The following is a 19,115-nucleotide window of genomic DNA, read 5'->3' as shown; positions in this document are numbered from 1 at the left end:
GATACAAGTGTTAGAGGAACCTTACTGATGTTTACCTCGGGCATATTTTTCTCTGAAAAACAAGCCAGAGACATCCCCGCCTCACCCCCCGGGTCTGCATGTCTGGTATTCTAGGGCTGTGACCCTGTCACGACATCCTTCCTGCCTACAAAGGTAGGTTTTGGCACATAAGCCAAACGTGACGGAACTCCATTGGGAAGGGCATTCTCACTAGCCACCTGCTTTATTTGCAGCCTAGAGCACAGAGTAGCAAGTGTCTGGCATGGAGATGACACACAGATCACAGGCTGTAGGTGGGGTTGCCAGGGGCCGGGGGAAAGATGGAATGGGCACAGGGTTTCCCTTTGGGGTGAAGAACGCTTTCTGGAGGACCTAGTGCACATACTACCTGCATTGGGAGCCTTTTGTCTCTAATATGCCCATCGCCTTCATCAACAGTGTTCAATTAAAGCAACACCAGTAACAAATTGCACCAGCAGCCCTGAGAGGTGTGTTTGCTGTGGGTCCCAAGCTGTGCAGGAGTGGCTCTCCCTCTCCAGGGCAGCAGAGCAGAAACGGTGTCCTCCCTGAGTCTCCCTCACTCTCTGAGCTGCCTGTGTGTGGAGTTCCTGCTGGAGTGCTGCATGGAATATAACAGACGTGGGTGCCTATGCATCTGACACAATTGTGCCTCAACAGGACCTTTGGTTCATGCTCTTGTTTCTTGCAGGGCCCATGTCCCCTGCCTGGAGCCCTCCCCAGGCACCAATGAGCTGTTCTGTCTCGGACGGTCGTTGGGGTTAGCCCCTCCCATTCACAACATCATTTAAGCACCCCAAGCTGCCTGAGAAGACGGACACTCAGATCTCCTCCCGGACAACGCCCCAGCGACAGCTGATAGAACAGTCAACTTTCGCCCCACATATTTAGGGATTCCTTCAAGATGGATCAGACATTTGCCCTTAAGGGAAGTGGCACGTACCCACTTCTGTCCATTTTAAGCCAGTCTAAAGTCTTCCAATAGTCTATTAGCTCTGCGGGTAGCCATCTGTCTTTGTTTTAAGAGGCCATGTCTAACATCAGGACTGAGTTACACAGAGGAGGGAGTTGGGAAAGAAAATGAAGAATCATTTTGGGAGACCGAGGTGGGCAGATCACTTGAGGTCAAGAGTTTGAGACCAGCCTGGCCAACATGGCGAAACCCTGTCTCTACTAAAAATACAAAAATTAGCTGGGCGTGGTGGCGCATGCCTATAATCCCAGCTACTCAGGAGGCTGAGGCAGGAGAATTGCTTGAGCATGGGAGGCAGAGGCTGCAATGAGCTGAGAGCGCACCACTGCATTTCAACCTGGGTGACAGGTAAAACTCTGTCTCAAAACAAAAAACAAAAAACAAAAAATAAAAACCCACGAAGAATCAGGTGGGAATCTGGAAAATCGGAATCTCTACAGACCCCTGGGCTGCCGCATGTGGCCTGGCCCGGCTCCAGTGCACAAAGGGATGTAGCTGTGTCCAGAGCAGCGGCCACACATTGGCGTAGGAAGGCACTAACACCACAGGCCCGAGGCTGCTCTCCCTACAGAGGCTTGCTTGCAAGGCCGGCCCTTGGCTAGCAACTGAGAATTTAGATTTCTAGAGAGTTCCCACCCTTCCCTAACAGACGCAAGTGGCTCACTCTGCTAACACTTGTTTGTGCAAACAGTGTGTTTATGCTGCACACCTGCTTTCCTTCTGGGGGGTCTGCAGTTTTGACTTGTAGTAGGCACTGGGTGCTTACACCGCCAACCCGCAATAAAAACTCTGGACACTGAGACTCTATGGGGCTTCTCTGGTATGCACCTCACAGGCATAGTTACAACTTGCTCCTGGAAGAATTCAGTGTGGCCTGTGACAGTCCACTGGGAGAGGAGCCTTCGAAGCTCTGGATTTGGCTATGTGCACCGTTTCCCTTTGCCAATGTTGCACTAAATTCTTGTGCTGTTAGAAATCTTAGCTGTGAGTATGTTGAGTCCTGGGGGTCCTTGCAGCAAACCACCAATCCTGGGAGTGGTTTCGGGGAGCCCCCAAAACAGCATCCCTTTAGAACAGCAAGAGAAAGGAGCCTGCCCTGCTTCTGTGGCTGGCTCACTGCTGGGTTTCAGAGCTCTGAGCAGGTGGGTGCCGAGGACACCTCTATCTTGCAAACCTTAAGAGCAATCAATGCTTGCCACAAAATGGGTCTCCTTCTGACCAGTGAGGCCCCCTGGGCTCCATACTCTGTGCATTCAGTTACTTTAAGGGGCATTTCAGGATCTCATTCTGTCACCTAGGCTGGAATGCAGTGGTGCAATCACAGCTCACTGCAACCTTGATTTCCTGGCTCAAGCAATCCTCCTGCCTCAGCCTCCTGGGTAGCTAAAACTAGAGGTGTGTACAACACCTGACTAATGTTTTATATTTTTTGTAGAAACGGGGTCTTGCTTTGTTGCCCAGGCTGGTCTAGAACTCCTGGGCTCAAGTGACCCTCCTGTCTCAGCCTCCCGAAGTGCTGGAATTACAGGCATCAGCCATAGTGCCAAGCCTAACTTTGGATTATTATTAGTTTTTAAGACGGGGTCTCTGGCTCTGTTGCCAGGATGGAGTGCAGTGGTGCAATCTTGGCTCACCGCAAACTCCATCTCCTGGGCTCCAGCCATCCTCCTAACTCAACCTCCTGAGTAGCTGGGACTGTAGGTGTGGACCACCGTGCCTGGCTAATTATTGTATTTTTTGTAGTGATGGGTTTTGCCATGTTGCCCAGGCTGGTCTTGAACTCCTGAGCTCATATAATCCACCTGCTTTGGCTTCCCAAAGTGCTGGGATTACAGGCGTAAGCCACTGGGCTCAACCTGAATTATTATTTTTGAATTACAAACAAACAAACAAACAAACAAACAAAAAAACTCACCCGAATGAAAAGGAAACTGCTGTTTGGCTTCTCCTGTGTGGGCATCCCAAATTATTGTTGTCTGTGCTCCGCAAACAAAGGAAAAAGTTAGTAACTATCCCCGCGGTTTTCTCTGGAAACATTTATCATACAAGAAAAGACAGTGAGCCCTTCTCCTTATAAACCCACACTGTCCAACAGAGAGAGAGAGTGAGCCTTACGGGCTAGTTTCAATTTTCTAGGATCCACATTAAGAAGAAAGAAACTGGTAAAATTCATTAGCAATCTATTATGTTTAACTCCAGTATGCCCCTAAATATTACCATTTCAACATGTAATCAGTATCAAAACCTTGCTGGGATATTTGCCTTCTTTTTCTCACATACCACATCATTAAAATACAGCATGTTTCAAACTTAGCAATCTGGATGGCCATGCTTGATGAAGCCATCAGCCACATATGCTGGCATCTCCCTTAACTCATTTATGCCTGAGGTTGCAATTTTTTGAATTCTTGCAATCAGACCTTGGCAATGACCCTGAGCAGTAGGATATAAATAACTCCCACATGCTTAGCATTCCGATAATGGAACACTAGGCATAAATGGGCTTAAGGACAGAGCATCCCTAACGAATACTTGCAAGAACTACCAAAATTGGTAGGAATTCCTCCTCATCCCCAAATGCCAAAAAATGTTGAAAAACCTGGAACAAAGCATCTCTAAAGATCTTTGTGGCATTTTTCCAAGTGAAGGGCTGCAGAAACAAGCATTTCTAAAAATGCCTCTGCCCATCCCTCCATGAACCGGGGACACTAGACATGGCAGAGCCATTGGCTTGCACTGGGGCCAGGCACCGATGTATTGGTCTAACAGTAAGTAGAAAGGTGAGTTTCTCCCTCGGAAAACAAAGGAAATCATGAATTTTTATTAATTTACTGATGCTAGGAAGATACTTAGAAAACCAGCTCAATGAATAGCATTGGAGTTACATCTTCATCAACTGGAATTTTCAACTTAATTGGAAATTTTACACCTCTCTGTTAGTGACACTCAGTCAAGATTTTGCTTTAAAAAGAAAGAGTTCTATTTTGTGTTGACTGTGGACATTTTCAGAGGAAAGCAAGCAGTGAGTCTCTCTGCAACTTGGTACTCCTGGGTTTTGGATCAGTCCTAGACCAATTAACATTTCTTTGTTGGGGTGTAACTCTTCTTAATTTAGCCACGCAAAAACAAATCTAACACTGCAGAGAATATACAAACTCTTTCACAGTTCTGATACCATTTCACATATGACATCAGTGACTGGGTCTCTTAGTTGATGTTAAATATACATTGGACAAAAGAAAACAGTTATGCAAACATTTGAAGAATGTGACACACATTTTAGTCACTCTGTGTTGGTCAATACCAGCATCCCCTAAGTTACATTTTCTCCCCGAGTGTTATGTACAAGGACATTATTTTCACTCCTGCTGTGGTTGACTAAGTAATGATAGTGGATCGCACCCAGCCCAAGAGACTAACATAATTCCACATATGCATTTTCACTGATCACATAGTCCATCACCTGGTGGAGTTAAGACTGATAATCAGTGAGAAAAACAATCACGAACGTTAACAGTCTCCAGGTAGGAAGGAGGCCGGCTATTTAACAAACAGAATTTTTTGTTAAATTTAGAATTCTACGGAAGTTAAAGGGCAGTAGTTACCGGTGACCAGGGCCTGAGTTCCCATCCCTCTGCACTCTGCACCAGCTGTGTGTCCCTAGGCAAATTAATAACCCTCTCTGGGCCTCCAGTTCATCTTCTATAGAATGGGAGTGATCCTACTTGTGCCTGTCTCCTATCTTGGCAGTACTGGATGGGTTAACACACGCAGTAGTGAAGTGCTTGATAAAGAAAAATGCTGTCATTTTCATGAGTTATTTTAATAACTCAAGCAGCAATTACTGAGAGCCTACTGAATGCACAGCAAAGTGCTGCATATGCATGTTACTTGAATTAGAACATCTTGGCAAAAATCCGATAGTAGCTACATAAGAACGTTTATGTGTCAACCACAGCAACTCGGCTTTTAAAATATCATAAACCAGGCTACTAAGTCTGAAAGAAAGGTTTTTTGGCTTAAAAGAGAGAGAGCAATTATGAATGAATGATTTGTTGACCTAGTTATACCCTAGTGCAGGACTTCGCAAACTTTTTCTGTTAAGGGCCAGGTAGCAGGAATTTCAGGCTTTGAGGGCCATCCGGTCTCCCTTGCAACTGCTCATCTCTGCCACTGTAGCATGAAAGCAACCATGGAGAAGTCTCAACAAAGGGGTGTGGTTGTGTCCCAATACAACTTTGTTTAAATTAAAAAATCAGGTGAGGAGCCAGGCTTGGCCTGTGTGACAGTTTGCCAAATGCAATTATTTAATTTAGCAATTTCTCCAAAAGTGGGATGATGTTCAGAGGTCAAGTCTATCATTTTATTTATTTGTTTATTTATCTGAGACAAAGTTTTGCTCTTCTTGCCCAGGCTGGAGTGCAATGGCGCGATCTTGGCTCACCGCAACCTCCACATCCCGGGTTCAAATGATTCTCCTGCCTCAGCCTCCTGAGTAGCTGGGATTACAGGCGTGCACCACCACACCCGACTAATTTTGTATTTTTAGTAGAGATGGGGTTTCTCCATGTTGGTCAGGCTGGTCTTGAACTCCCGACCTCAGGTGATCTGCCTGCCTTGGCCTCCCAAAGTGCTGGGATTACAGGCATGAGCCACCGCGCCCAGCCAAGTCTATCATTTTATAATAACTTTCAGAACCAGAAAGAATAGAAAGCTCTGACTTAGTCAGGTTTTTTTGTTTTGTTTTGTTTTGTTTTTTTTGAGACAGAGTCTCGCTCTTCTTCCAGATCCAGGCTGGAGCGCAGAGATGCAATCTCGGCTCACTGCAACCTCCTCTGCCTCCCTGGTTCAAGAGATTCTCGAGCCTCAGTCTCCAAGTGTCTGGGATTACAGGTGCCTGGCACCACGCCCGGCTAAGTTTTGCATTTTTAGTAGAGGCTGGGTTTCACCATGTTGGCCAGGCTGGTCTCGAACTTCAAGACTTAGTAAGTTTTCAAGTTATCCTGAAATCATCACAAAATGCAAAGCTTTGTGGAGGCCCGGGCATCCAGTATTCAGGCAATGTTTCCATTTGTTGTAGAAACACAAATTGATGTGAAACACATCTTTTTTTTTCAATTCTAAATAATATGCTTCTTTTCCAAAGCAATTCCTGCTGAGTCTCGGGAACGCACAACTGTTCCACGAAGGCTGTCTGGGGTCATGACTCCAGCCAGCCCTGTCGCTGGACAAGGGAGGGAAGTGAAATGCAGAGAGGCTGAGGTTTCTGGCTGAATCAGACTCAGGCCCGGGATGAAGTCTGCATCTCCTTACTCTTTGCCCTTGGGTTCCCACCCCATCGATGGCTCTTAAATGCACCTGGAGTTAACGCCACCGTGTATCCCTGCAGCCCTGCCCAGGTGCAGAGCAAGCCAATTCTAAACTGACTCTGTGGGCCATCCGGAGAGTGTGCCCTTGTAGCCAGGTTGCTTGACTGCTGCTCAGAGAAATCTGCAGTCTATGGTGGGAAGCAGCAGTTTATCAAACGAGGAAAGCCGAAGCCTGAAGCACACACACAGCCTGTGCCACTCGCCCCTCAGTGGGTGAAAGTTCACGCGGGGCACACCCCATACCACATGGCTCCTTCCGGCAACTGACAAATGCAATGTGGAGATTTTCCTCTCTCTACCACTGAACCACGTACCTCAAATAAAGGGAAGCTTTGCACAAGGGTCTGCAGGACAGAATATATTAAGAGATGATGTGTTACAAATTAACAGAAAGATCAAAACCACAAAAACAAAGCCTAAACAAATCCTTTTCGTTTCTTAAGGGGAAGCACAAAGCCTAAGAGTTCCAGGAAACCACGATGGTATTTTGAGATTAAAAATATATAACCACTTGTGGATCAAAGGGATATATTTTAAGCTAATACTCACTTTGTCTACACCAGCACTCAAAATGTAATTCCCCTTTCTGTTCCATTTCAAGGCAAAGATGGGGCCTTTATGTTGGCCTAAGGTGCTGGCCAGGTTACCTGTTAGTAAAAACAAACATGTTGACTTCAATGTCACGGTCTGTTCACTCAAGGGTTAAGTTTGGCAACTCCTCTTACCCGACCTCAGCACGAGGGACACAGAACTCACCATCTTCCGTCCATATTCTTGCAAAACCGTCATATGAACCTGTAGCCAAGAGTGTTCCATTGGTCTGAGGGCCAGAAAGAGACAGAAACACACAAAAACAACTTAGGAGTGGCAGCACCAAACAGCTCCAAGAGCCTCTCCCAGGAGCCCGCTACACTGGAACCATTTGCCACTGTGTGTTCCTTAATGACAGAATTGAAAATACCATGCTGAAAGGTATCGCGAAACCTTGCAGAAAATAAAAAGCAGCCAAACTGTGTGCATCCCATGTGTCAACGCACAGGATACCTGGTGCTGAAATCCCAAGGTGGAGAGTCACCTTTCCTGGGCTGCACGTCGTATCTCTCCAGGAGAACTACCTCGGGGCTCCCGGCCTACCTTCCCACCATGAGGCCACAGGCTCATTTTGCTATGGCATGCTCACATGCAAAGATACGGCTACCGAACACACAGCTCGCTGCCTGCCAAATGCAGCCTTGTTAATACCTCTTAGAAGCCAAGACTGGCCGGGGGCAGTGGCTCACGCCTGTAATCCCAGCACTTTGGGAGGCTGAGGCAGGAGGATCACATTGGGTCAGGAGTACGAGAGCAGCCTGGCTGACATGGTGAAACCCCATCTCCACTAAAAATACAAAAATTAAGCCAGGTGTGGTGGCGCGAGCCTGTTAACCCCAGCTATTTGGGAAGCTGAGGACAAGAGAATCGCTTGAACCCAGGAGGCAGAAGTTGCAGTGAGCTGAGATCACACCACTGCATTCCAGTCTGGGCAACAGAGCAAGACTCTGTCTCAAAAAAAAAGAAAACCCACACAAAAAAAGAAGCCAAGAGCACCTCTCTGGCAGCCCATTAGAGTGGGGCTGAGCACACGGGACCACCTGCCTCCTATGTCTGCATGAGCTCCATGGCTGCAGTCCTCCCCTGGTGGCTGGCTGATTTTACCAATTTCAAAGTGCCCAGGGGGTGGAAGACGCTTACATTCCAGTCCAGTGAGGTGACATCTTTGTTACTTGGGACATCGTGGCCCCCTTCTCGTATACAGTGCCTCAACACGAGCTGGGTGGAGCCCCCGTTGCTATTCTCATTCAGGTTCCATATCCTTGCAGTTGAGTCTCCGGATCTGCAGAATAAAAACACAGGAGCCTCTGGCGTTTGGTTCAAACGGGATAAGAAGCTCTCCACAGCTTACTCTCTGGCCAGATGGCATTTTCAGCACGTGCTCTTCTGTCTTTTTCATACCTCTGGATCCGTGTTTCCCTCCTTGCCATCTTTGCATTTGGTAATTTTAAATGCTGTTGTGTTCCTCATCACCACATGAAGAAAATGACTTGGAACGATGGCTTCTCCACAATATGAGACATGTAGAGAAATGGATCATAGAGCCACCCATTCCTCGGTCTGCCCACACTGGGGTAAGAAGGGGAGTGTGTGTTCCTTAAGGCAGAACTCCAGAGAAGGGCAAGAGCCTGCATCTCCCATCTCCCCAACTTTGGAGCGCCCCCATCCTGACATCCTTACCCGGAAGCTAGCAAATCACTGACAGGATTCCAGGCACAAATGAACACCTCGGACTCATGGCCCCGAAGGACTGTGGCTTTGCTGGATGGAATGTCAACCTCTCCATCTATTTCCATTGGCTTCGCGTGATTATCTGTTACAGGAAACACAAAGAGACAAATGGCTTACCAATACAAGAGAAACACACTTAAAGGGCGCTTTTGTTTCCAGAAATATTTCTTTTTATGTACTAAGTAATACTACCTCTGATGATCCCTTTTCTTTTCTTTCTTTTTTTTGAGATGGAATCTTGCTCTGTTGCCCAGGCTGGAGTGCAGTGGCGCAATCTCGGCTCACTGCAACCTCCACCTCCCAGGTTCAAGCAATTCTCATGCCTCAGCCTCTCAAGCAGCTGGGATTACAGGCACCCGCCACCACACCTGGCTAATTTTTGTATTTTTAGTAGAGGCGGGGTTTCACCATGTTGCCAGGGTTGGTCTCAAACTCCTGGCCTCAAGTGATCCACCTACCCCAGTCTCCCAAAATGCTGGATTACAGGTGTGAGCCACCGCGCCCGGCCTACCTCTGATGATTCTAACGAAATCGTGGTTTTAGTGCAATTTAGTAAATATTTTAGGTTTCTTTATATTTTGACAGTCTCTAAATTTCATTGAGGAATAAAAACAATTTGCTAAGTGCAGGGGCTCACACCCAAAATCCCAGTGCCTCAGGAGGCTGAGGAGGGAGGATTGCTTGAGACCAGGAGTTCAACAGCAGCCTGGGCAACATAGCAAGACCCCATCTCTATTGAAAAAACAAAAAAACAAAACAAAAAATTAGCCAGGCATGGTGGTACACACCTGTAGTCCCAGCTACTCAGGAGGCTGAGGTGGGAGTATCCCTTGAGCCCATAAGGTTGAGGCTGTGTGAGCTATGATTGTGCCACTGCACACCAGCCTGGGTGATAGTTACTCTTTATAACTGGGGCCAGCTAACTACAGCCCATGATCCAAACCTAGTCCCTGGCTGCTTCTGCATAAATAAAGTGTGACTGGCACACAGCCGCTCCACATGTTTTCAAATTGCCTATGGCTACTGTTATGGGCCAAACTATGTCCCCCTAAAATTCATATCTTGAAGCCCCAATTTCCAGGACCTCAGAATGTGGCTGTATTTGGAGATAGGGCTTTCGAAAAGGTGAGCAGGGTAAAAGGAGGTCACAGGGGTGGGCCCTAACCCAATGGGACTGGTGTCCTTATGAGAAGAGGAGATCAGGACACAGACACAACCAGGGGAACGAGCAGGTGAAGACATGGAGAGAAGACAGTCTCTACACGCCAAGAGAGGCCTTGCGAAGTAACCAGCCCTGCCCACACCTTGATCTCAGTCCTCCAGCCTCCAGAACTGTGAGAGCAAATTCTTAAGCTGCCTGGTGTGTGGCCTTTTGTTATGGCAGCCTGAGCGGACTCTCACAGCGGCTTTTGCACTATGACAGACTTCAGCAGCCGTGACACAGACTGCATGACCCTCAAAGCCTGGAACATTTACTGTCTGTCCCTGTAAAGAAAGTTTGCTAGCCCCTGGTTTATACTCCCGAGAAAGCAGCAATATAGCCTGATCATCAAACAATTAGCTACGGTTAACAATTTCACAATACGGAGAAACGGTGAGGAATTGAGCACGCTTCGTCATATGTCTTTCATAAAGGTGCTTTGGTAGAAAACCTGGGAAACAGAAGCAATGTGATATTAGGTTACCTGTCACTAAGTAAGGAGTGCTGTTTATGTAAAAAATAAAATGCCTGGTGGTCCTGCTTGGCTCGAGAAGCCTGATACAAAAGATTCAAACAACAATGGGACTCTTCAATGTTGGTGTTTCTTCCACGCTCTTAAAGTGCCATCTGGCTGGAAGAGAGGAGAAACATCTTTCTGTGTGTGGCAGATCCACTGTCCCTGGCAATGGCAAGAGGGAAGCTGGCAACTTAGCCAGCCACGCAGTGGCTGGGGGCCTGGTAACTCCAGGCAGGCATGGCAGCCAGTATTTTCACTCTTATCAAAATGCGGCTTTCCAACGCTCCTGTCTCCACAGATTGGGCTGTGGGTCAGGCACGAGATGTGGGGTATGAGAACGGGGTTGGGGTGGCTGTTCCAAAATTTCAACCAGGGTGAACTGGTCACATGCACAGAGGAGGGGGGCCAGACTCTTCTTTTCTTGCCCCACAATTGTGGGACCTTATCAATAAAAGGCTGGTGACAGGTTTTTTTCCTTTTACCTGAGGCAGGTGGCCTTTCCGTCGCCCTATTGCACTAGAAACGTTATTAACAATCTGTGAACCTTCCATTAAATGCTGGATCTGATTCTCCAGGGAATTTGTTAGCTGGTGCCTGTGGATGGTAACTTGTCACAGGGCTTGGCTTGGGCTGCAGCCTCATCAGAGGCATCCGGCTGGCTCTCTACACACCAGGAAGTTGTGCAGCCAAGACATACCAGGTTTAAGACACCAGCATCATAGTCAGCTCGATTTCAAATAAGGAGGAACACACACACATACACTACACCATGCACAGGCACGTACGCACGCACACACATGCACGCACGCATGCACACACAGGCACATGCACATACACTACACCATGCACAGGTACAGGTGCGTGCACACACGCATACACACAAATGCGCGCACACACACACACACGCACGCATGCACACACACTCACATGCACACACGTGCACACGCATGCGTGCACACACGCACAGGCATATACACATGCAGATATACACATGTACAACATACATATGCACACACGCATACCCGTGCATGCGAGTACACGCACACACACGGTGCGCCATGCACGGTGCATATGCTTGCTCTGAACTTGCGCCCTGAAGTGGCGTCCCTACGGGTGTATAGAGCAGTAGGTCTAAGTGGAGCAAATTTTCTGGGTAGAAATTTGGGCGCTCTGTCTGACTTGCCACATACTCATGGGCAATCACCTAACAGGGACTGATGTCCTGGGGTTTTGCAAAGACCAAATAAGCTAGCCAGGCGCGGTGGCTCAAGCCTGTAATCCCAGCACTTTGGGAGGCCGAGACGGGCGGATCACAAGGTCAGGAGATCGAGACCATCCTGGCTAACATGGTGAAACCCCGTCTCTACTAAAAAAACACAAAAAAACTAGCTGGGTGAGGTGGCAGGCACCTGTAGTCCCAGCTATTCGGGAGGCTGAGGCAGGAGAATGGCGTAAACCCAGGAGGCGGAGCTTGCAGTGAGCCAAGATCCGGCCACTGCACTCCAGCCTGGGCGACAGAGCGAGACTCCATCTCAAAAAAAAAAAAAAAGAAAAAAAGACCGAATAAGCCTATGTCTAGTGTCTGGGGCCCGGTGCCCTTGGCAGGAACCGCAAGCTCAATAATTATACCATAATTTGGCCAAAACCCCTCAGCATGGAAAGTTGGAGGCTGAGACTAAATATGTCCATGAATGAAACGCTGTTGTTTATCATGGGCAATAATCATGTGTTACACAAGAGTTCTCAGATCAGCAACGCAGCACCATTTCCTAAAGTTGAAGATGATGGTAAAGAAGGTCAGGTCCAAGGGCTGTGATGGAAAAAATGGAATGGGAAGTTCTTCTGGTCAGATCGTAAGCAAACACTAGAGAGCAGCTTCTGAGACATTTATAGCAGGCAGGATTTTAAGAAGGCATTCGGATTTGCCCAAGAAGAAAACAATGAACCCAGAGAGGCCCACGGAACTCCCAGAGCCCCTGCACTCACTGACTGAATGTGCTCTGTTCTCTTCCCCATTCACCGTGGCCTCTCTGTTCTTCGATGGATTTTGCTGGGAAACGCTGGCTGAGGTCGTGGCGGCAGCAGCCGCTGCCGCCGCACTGGCTTGCTGCTGAGCGAGCTTCTCTCGGAATGCCTGCTGCCGCGTCTGCACCACGTCAGGCATCACAGCATCTATCAGTGACAGGGACTCTATGGGGCGGCCGTCGAACACTGTGCCATCCTGGGGAAGCAAGCCAAGGTACAGCTGTCAGCTCACGTGGGTGAGGGCTCTGGGAAAGGACTCTGCTCTCTGGGCAGGAGAAGCGCAGGGAAGTGGGGCATAAACAGCTGGCTCCCAGCAACCAGGGCGCCACGGGGGAAGCAGCATGGACCTGGAGCCTGGAAGCCTGGGGTGAAGGGATCCCATGGTGGGCAGGGGGGCAGGGAAGGGGACATGACAAACTGTTGGTAAGAACTAAGTGTGACAGTTGTTCTGAGTGTCAAACCCAACTGGGACACTGAGGACAAAAAGGCCATTTATTCTTGACAAAAAGTGCTATCCCTGATGGCATGATTCTCAATGTGGGGGGAGGGAGTGGTGACTGTGACTCCTTGCGGGGCATTAGGCAACATCTGGAGACTTTTTTGGCTGTTACAACTAAGGGAGGAGAGGTGCTCCTGGCATCTGGTGGGTGGAACCCAGGGATGCTGCTCAACATCCAACAGTGCCCGGGATGGCCCCACCACAGAGAAACATGCAGCCCCAAATACTGAGTGCCGCGGTGGAGAAGCCCTGCCCAGGTGCTATCGCGAGTGTGCAAAATCTCTGCAGATGACCATCCATTATATGGGAGGATGACGCTTCAGAAGCAGGGCCCAAATGAGATGCCCACAGCATTTAGGCCTGGATTCTGGGTCCCTCTGTCCATGGGATTTAATAAAATAAGCACTTGCTGCAACCTGAAATGACTCCTTGGGTTCAGAGTTAGACTAACTAGAGCCGGGACACAATTGACATCATTTTGTTTTGATTCACGTTTTTTTGACCATCCTTTGATTCTCTGATTTCCATTTACCACGAGAAACTTTCCATACACGTTTACAAATACAGCAGGAGGTTCTTTCCTTGTGAAGCATGCCAAATATTCAAATCAGGTGAACCTCAATACACCTTGGGGGTGTATCTGGATGTGCAAACACATGTTTATATGCTCTGAACCTGAATTACTTCAGAAATGAGGAAGAACTGAAAGGCTCAGGTTTCAGCTGAAGAGTAACTAAATGAAACATCACTCCAGATGATTTCTGATTACAAGACAATATTCAAAATAAAAAAACCAATACAACCTATGTAAAGAACTAGCTGCATCACCACCTCAGGCACTCTTGGCCCTTGATTCTGGCCATGGGGTGGGCAATGGTGACCGATGGGTCCAGATGCTCCCACACCCCCTTCCTCCTTCATATGTTCACACCCAAACGAACAAGCACATGACAAAACATAGTAACTGTCCAAGGTAGTAACAACATGTCCTCATTTAAACTCCGCGGGCACACTGTCTCTTTTTTCCCTTGGAGACAGAGTCTCGCTCTGTCATTCAGGCTGAAGTGCAGGGGCACAGTCATGGCTCACTGCAGCCTCAAACTCCTGGATCAAACTGATCTTCCTGCCTTAGCCTCCTGAGTAGCTGGGATTACAAGCATGTGCCACTGCACCTGGCTAATTTTTTTTTTTTTGTAGAGATAGGGTCTCATTATATTGGCCAGGCAGGTCTAGAACTTCTGGCGTCAGGCAACCCTCCCGCCTTGGCCTCCCAAAGTGCTGGGATTACAGATGTGAGCTACCGCCCCTGGCGTGTCTCACTTTTTAATGATTAGAAACCATTGTGATGAATGCGACGGTTTTTCATTAGCCCCTAGAGTGCTAGAATCTGGAGTACCAAGGAAAGGAAACGAAGGCTTCTCAACAGATGAGAGGTAGAAGGCAATGAGCACAGAAAAACAGAGTCACAGCCGCCTTGAGATCCGAGGGCTGGCTGGACCTTGGGGACAAGTCCTCTTAGACACACACGTGTGTGTGTGTTTTGCAGTGAAGACACTAGACAGGGCCAGAAGGAGTCAGCGGAAGATCCCGGGTACCCAGTGTGAAGGGGTTTGCCAGGGAAAAAGGAGCACAAGAGAGGAAGAAACACCGGAATTTCTAAAGCCACAGCTTTGCGAAAAATGGCAGGCAAAAGTGCAAGAAAGAAAACAGGGACTGTGCACAGTGGCTCTCGCCTGTACTCCCAGCACTTTGGGAGGCCAAGGCGGGAGGATCGCTTGAGCCCAGGAGTTCAAGACCAGCAAGACATCATCTCTACAAAAAATAAAATTATCTGGATGTGGTGGTGTGTGCCTATAAGTCCCAGCTGCTCAGGAGGCTAAGGCAGGAGGATCTTTTGAGCCAGGAGGTTGAGGCTGCAGTGAGCTATAACCGGACCACTGTACTGCCACCTGGGTGACAGAGAGAGACCCTGTCTCAAAAAAAAAAAAAAAAAAAGGAAAAGAAAAAGAAAACAGGATATATTACTTTGTGATTTTCTAAAAGTTATTTAAAAGGTAAAGAGAAACCAGTGTAACCTGCTGTGAAGGAGAAGGGTTTGTAAGGGCAAGACCAGTTCCCAGAAAGATGGGACAAAGGGAATCCTGGAAGAACGTGACTGCCAGGTGGGATGGATCACTGTACATTATGGAAAATTCAGTAGAATCACACGCCTGGGTCAGAGTAGGAGAAAGGGGGCAGAGGGAGGAAGCTGCAGGGGATTGAGAAATCAGGAACCGGGACTGTCTGTGGGCCCAGTGCTTTGGGAGGCTGAGGCAGGAGGATCACTTGAGCCCAGGAGGTTGAGGCTGCGGTAAGCCATGATTGTGCCACTGCACCCTAGCCTGGGCAACACTGTGAGACTCGGTCTCTAAAAATAAAATAGGGACTCAGGTGAAGGTGGCAAGAAAGTTTGTGGATCCCATTATTCCCCAGAAGTCATGAGGATCTTCACTGTAGAATCATGAGACCAGAATAGGAGGGGACAAGAGAGGGTGAGGTGTGTGGTTTAAAACCAAAACTGGTATAAAATTGGCACAACTGCTCACTGTGGACTAATCTAAAAAGTGGGAGGGGTTCCAAGCCAAGTGCACAATTTTAATGTGCGTTTATTTTTCCATCCTCCTACCCCATCTGCTCTACAACGAGCCCAGTAATGAAAGCATCCCTTGAGATCCTCGTTAACACAAGAGCCATCACCTCTCTGCCCTGACGCAGCCTCTGGTGATGCCCTCTGTTGGGTTCCACTGAAATACAGATTCCACCTGACCATGTGTGGGGCCCCTCTCTAACCAACCTGCTCCAGGAAATCAAGAAGAGAGAGCAAGTCTGTGTCAGTGCAAGGCAAACGTCCACTCCGAAGCCCAGAGCAGCTGAAGATGTGCGGCATCTTTTTCGGATGTGGCAGTGTAAGTGTTTACATCAGTTAACAGCCAGTGATTCTACATTTAAGTCAAAAACACGGAGCCATGTGGGAGGGGCACTGGAAGCTTGCTGCTGTGTATCCACACAGCCGGTATGAACACAAGGTGGGAAAAAACCCAACTTCCTTTCTTCTTCTTATCTCTAAAATTAATTTTAGAGATAGAGTCTCACTGTGTTGCCCAGGCTGGAGTGTACTGGCGCAATTATGGCTCACTGCAGCCTCAACCTCTCAGGCTTGAGTGATCTGATCCTCTCACCTCAGCCTCCCGAGAGCTGGGGCTACAGGTGCATACAATCACACCGGGCTAATTTTTAAATTTTTTTTTTGTAGAAATGCTGTTTTACTATGTTGTCCAGGCTGGTCTCAAACTCCTGGGATCACGCAGACTTCCTGCCTCGGCCTCCCAAAGTCCTGGGATTACAGGAATGAGCCACTGCACCCTGCCGCGGAATTAATCCCAAATGCCTGAGGGAAATGCATGTTAGCTTCCAATGTGTTCCAAGCTCTTGTAGCTTCCCAGGGCTCTGCTGTTTGGGGGCCGGGCCCAGCAGCTACGTACCTCGTTGATACTGATCTCGGCCTCTACATACTGCAGGCCCTTCTGGAGAATGGAGATGAGGGCGGCCGGTGGCACCAGCGTCCCATTGATGTTGGACTGGCTGATGTGGCTCTCAATCCCAAATGTGAAAGCCGAGTGGGAAAAACCTGCAGCAAGAGGGGAAAGCCGAGGTTGAGTGAGACCCGAATTGAAGGAGGGAGGAGGTGCAGCCATTGAGATCTGAAGGTGGCCCGCGGACTTCAAACACACTTAATTTGCAGGGACAGACACGGCTGTAGAATGCCCAGGAATGCTTCTGATTCAGGTTCAGTAAGGTGGGAAAGGGCAGGGAGAGAGGGAGGGACTTCAGACCCAGGAAGACCAGGATTGGTATGTGATGAAACAAGGACCTCTAATGGTAAAACCGTTTCAGTGTTATTAAGAACAAAGCAGAACAGACAATAGTTTGCCCTGCATGCCCCAGTTGGACATTTCTGTTACTGAAATTCGGCTCCAGGCTCCCCGCAAACTCCGTGGTTCATAAGACTCTGCAGAAGTTCACACTGAAGCCTCTCTGTGTCACCCCCTGAAAGCACACAGGGTACCTTTCTTCAGCCCAAGATGAGGGAAGAGCAAACGCTGACCCTGAGTGCTCCCGGCACGCGGGGCAAGTGTATCACAACCCAACAACTGAAGACGGAGAAGAGGCCGTTCTGGACTGACTGGTGTGGCACCGAGTCATTTTCTCAAAACACTGGGAATTTTCTCTTTGCTAATAGATGCTGGCTCTTTTCCTCTCCTCCCCCAGTGCATCTCTTTCATTGCCGCTCTAGGAAGCTGCTGATCAATGATGCTTGGCAATTTAAAAGTGTTTTCAGATCAGCTTTGGATGAAGGCTCTTGAATGAAGCTGTTGGGAAGGGGGTCAGGACTGAATACACAGAAAGCCACGTCTTGCTCTTGCGGATGGCGCCTGCTTCAAGGAAAGAAGGCAATGACGGTGGGCGTCTATGTGGAGGTCTGGGGATGATGAGGAAGCTGCGACAGCCCTTCATCAAGGAGAGAGAGAGGGAGGTAGCATCCTACTGCCAGCAAGCCTAGGCTGCTGCAGGGAGCTTCCTAAAACAGGCAACCCCGCCCGGCAGGGCTGGGTCACTTTGACTGGCGCAGAGGCGGCCTGGGGGTGCACAGGAGCTTGAAATCCTTGGGAGGTGGAGGTCATGGGGGGATCTTGTGTGAGGAACATGAACCCCCAGTGCTCGGCTCCCTGGCAACAGGTGCGGTGGACACCAAGGCATTCCCATGGTGTGGCTGGCTTTCAACTCCCACACTGTTTACCTCTTCCATGGATGAGGCAAATGAGCAGGAAGCAGGGAGTTCGGAACGCAGCCACTCTGCCTCGCTGGTTAGGCCACTCTGCAGGCTGAGAATCTGCTTAGCCCGGGAGGCAGGACTGTCAGCCTTGCTGGACAAGTGCTCCTCTTCCGCCGTTTTTCATTCGGCCAATGGGGGGCATTGGCAGCCGGCTTCCCTCTGCTTCCATATCAGCGCCCTTCTTCTGCCTCTCCTTATCCAAATGCAAACTGACCTTGCAATAAACAAATCGCTCACCAGATGGGAATGTTCCTCCAGGAGAGGAGCTCTGCGCTGTGCTCTCCTTGCTGCTTTCTGACACTTCACTTTTCTCTGTCTACTCTCCCACCTCCTCAATCCACCCTCTGTTCTGTCCCCATCGCCAGGTTGTAAAGAATATATCAAATGTGTAGTTGAGATTTATCTAACAGGTAATAGGGTAGCTGCTATTAATTTTACAATCAATTGCACAGCGCCTTGCATATTTTTTTACAAAACTGTAACCGCCTACATTAGGTTGCAAAGGAGCCCTTTCCAGTTTCCCCTACCCCCAAGGGTTCCTCCATCCCTGTATTTTTGGAGGATATAAGCCAAGGCTGTTTACAGCAACCTTACCTTTTCCTTTAACTTGTTTTCTCTCTATCCACCTTCCTTTTCCCCTACACACTCCTACCAAAATGAAGCAACCCACCCTTGGATTCACCAACGTCTCTACTCTCCGCCATGCTATATAGAGTTTTACCTGCAAGCTTTTATCACTGAGGTCTTTGGCAAAGTGTGGAAGGGAAAAACCCCAGTCAATGGATAAAGCAGGACCTCACTGCATTCTTGGCTTGACGATCCACTACATGGAATCTTCCTTATCTATTCTGGGCCACAGTGATTCCTCTCTCATAGACATCATGACTCTCATGGCTGATGGGGGCCACTCACGTGGCTCCTACTCAATGGCTTTAAGCCTCTCAGCATCATTCTGTCACTGCCCCTTTCCCCTTGATGAATCAGGTCTCTGAGATCTTTTGAGGGTAACTGACAGGCTCCTGTTGCTCAGTTTGTAGGGGTGGGGCTGAGATCTAAGCCTAGGCAGCCAGAAACCACTCTTAGCCACCATGAAACAGTGTCTAGAAACATCTACTGAATGCACCAGAATGCAGCATTAGGTGCTGATGACGGCTCCTGACAAGCAAACCTCATGGCTGATGGAGCAATTGTGGAAGGAAAGTCTCACGCTCCTGGGATATTTCACTCATCCACTCTCACTCATTCATTCCTGCAAGCAGCACTGGGCCACAGAACTGATACCTGCAGTCACATGCTCTGTGAAACAGAGCCGATTCTC

At 48.6% G+C, this 19,115-nt stretch overlaps 1 protein-coding gene across 6 annotated transcripts in view; it reads right to left on the bottom strand.

Annotated features, from left to right (window-relative positions):
* The window catches only part of TBL1X (transducin beta like 1 X-linked), a 255,616-nt gene that overhangs the window by 18,918 nt on the left and 217,583 nt on the right, over positions 1–19,115 (bottom strand). For all 6 annotated transcript variants that reach the window (XM_077988391.1, XM_015126920.3, XM_077988392.1 and 3 more), the window contains 7 exons: positions 16,446–16,591; positions 12,387–12,621; positions 8,632–8,764; positions 8,092–8,233; positions 7,117–7,180; positions 6,910–7,007; positions 2,907–2,967 (listed from right to left, as the gene is read on the bottom strand). In XM_077988391.1, the coding sequence (XP_077844517.1) occupies positions 2,907–2,967; positions 6,910–7,007; positions 7,117–7,180; positions 8,092–8,233; positions 8,632–8,764; positions 12,387–12,621; positions 16,446–16,591 (879 nt within the window). The remainder of the gene's footprint in view (positions 1–2,906; positions 2,968–6,909; positions 7,008–7,116; positions 7,181–8,091; positions 8,234–8,631; positions 8,765–12,386; positions 12,622–16,445; positions 16,592–19,115) is intronic.

This window comes from Macaca mulatta, chromosome X (genome assembly GCF_049350105.2).
Source record: "Macaca mulatta isolate MMU2019108-1 chromosome X, T2T-MMU8v2.0, whole genome shotgun sequence".
Lineage (NCBI taxonomy): Eukaryota > Metazoa > Chordata > Mammalia > Primates > Cercopithecidae > Macaca > Macaca mulatta.
This window is presented reverse-complemented; position numbering and strand designations above follow the sequence as displayed.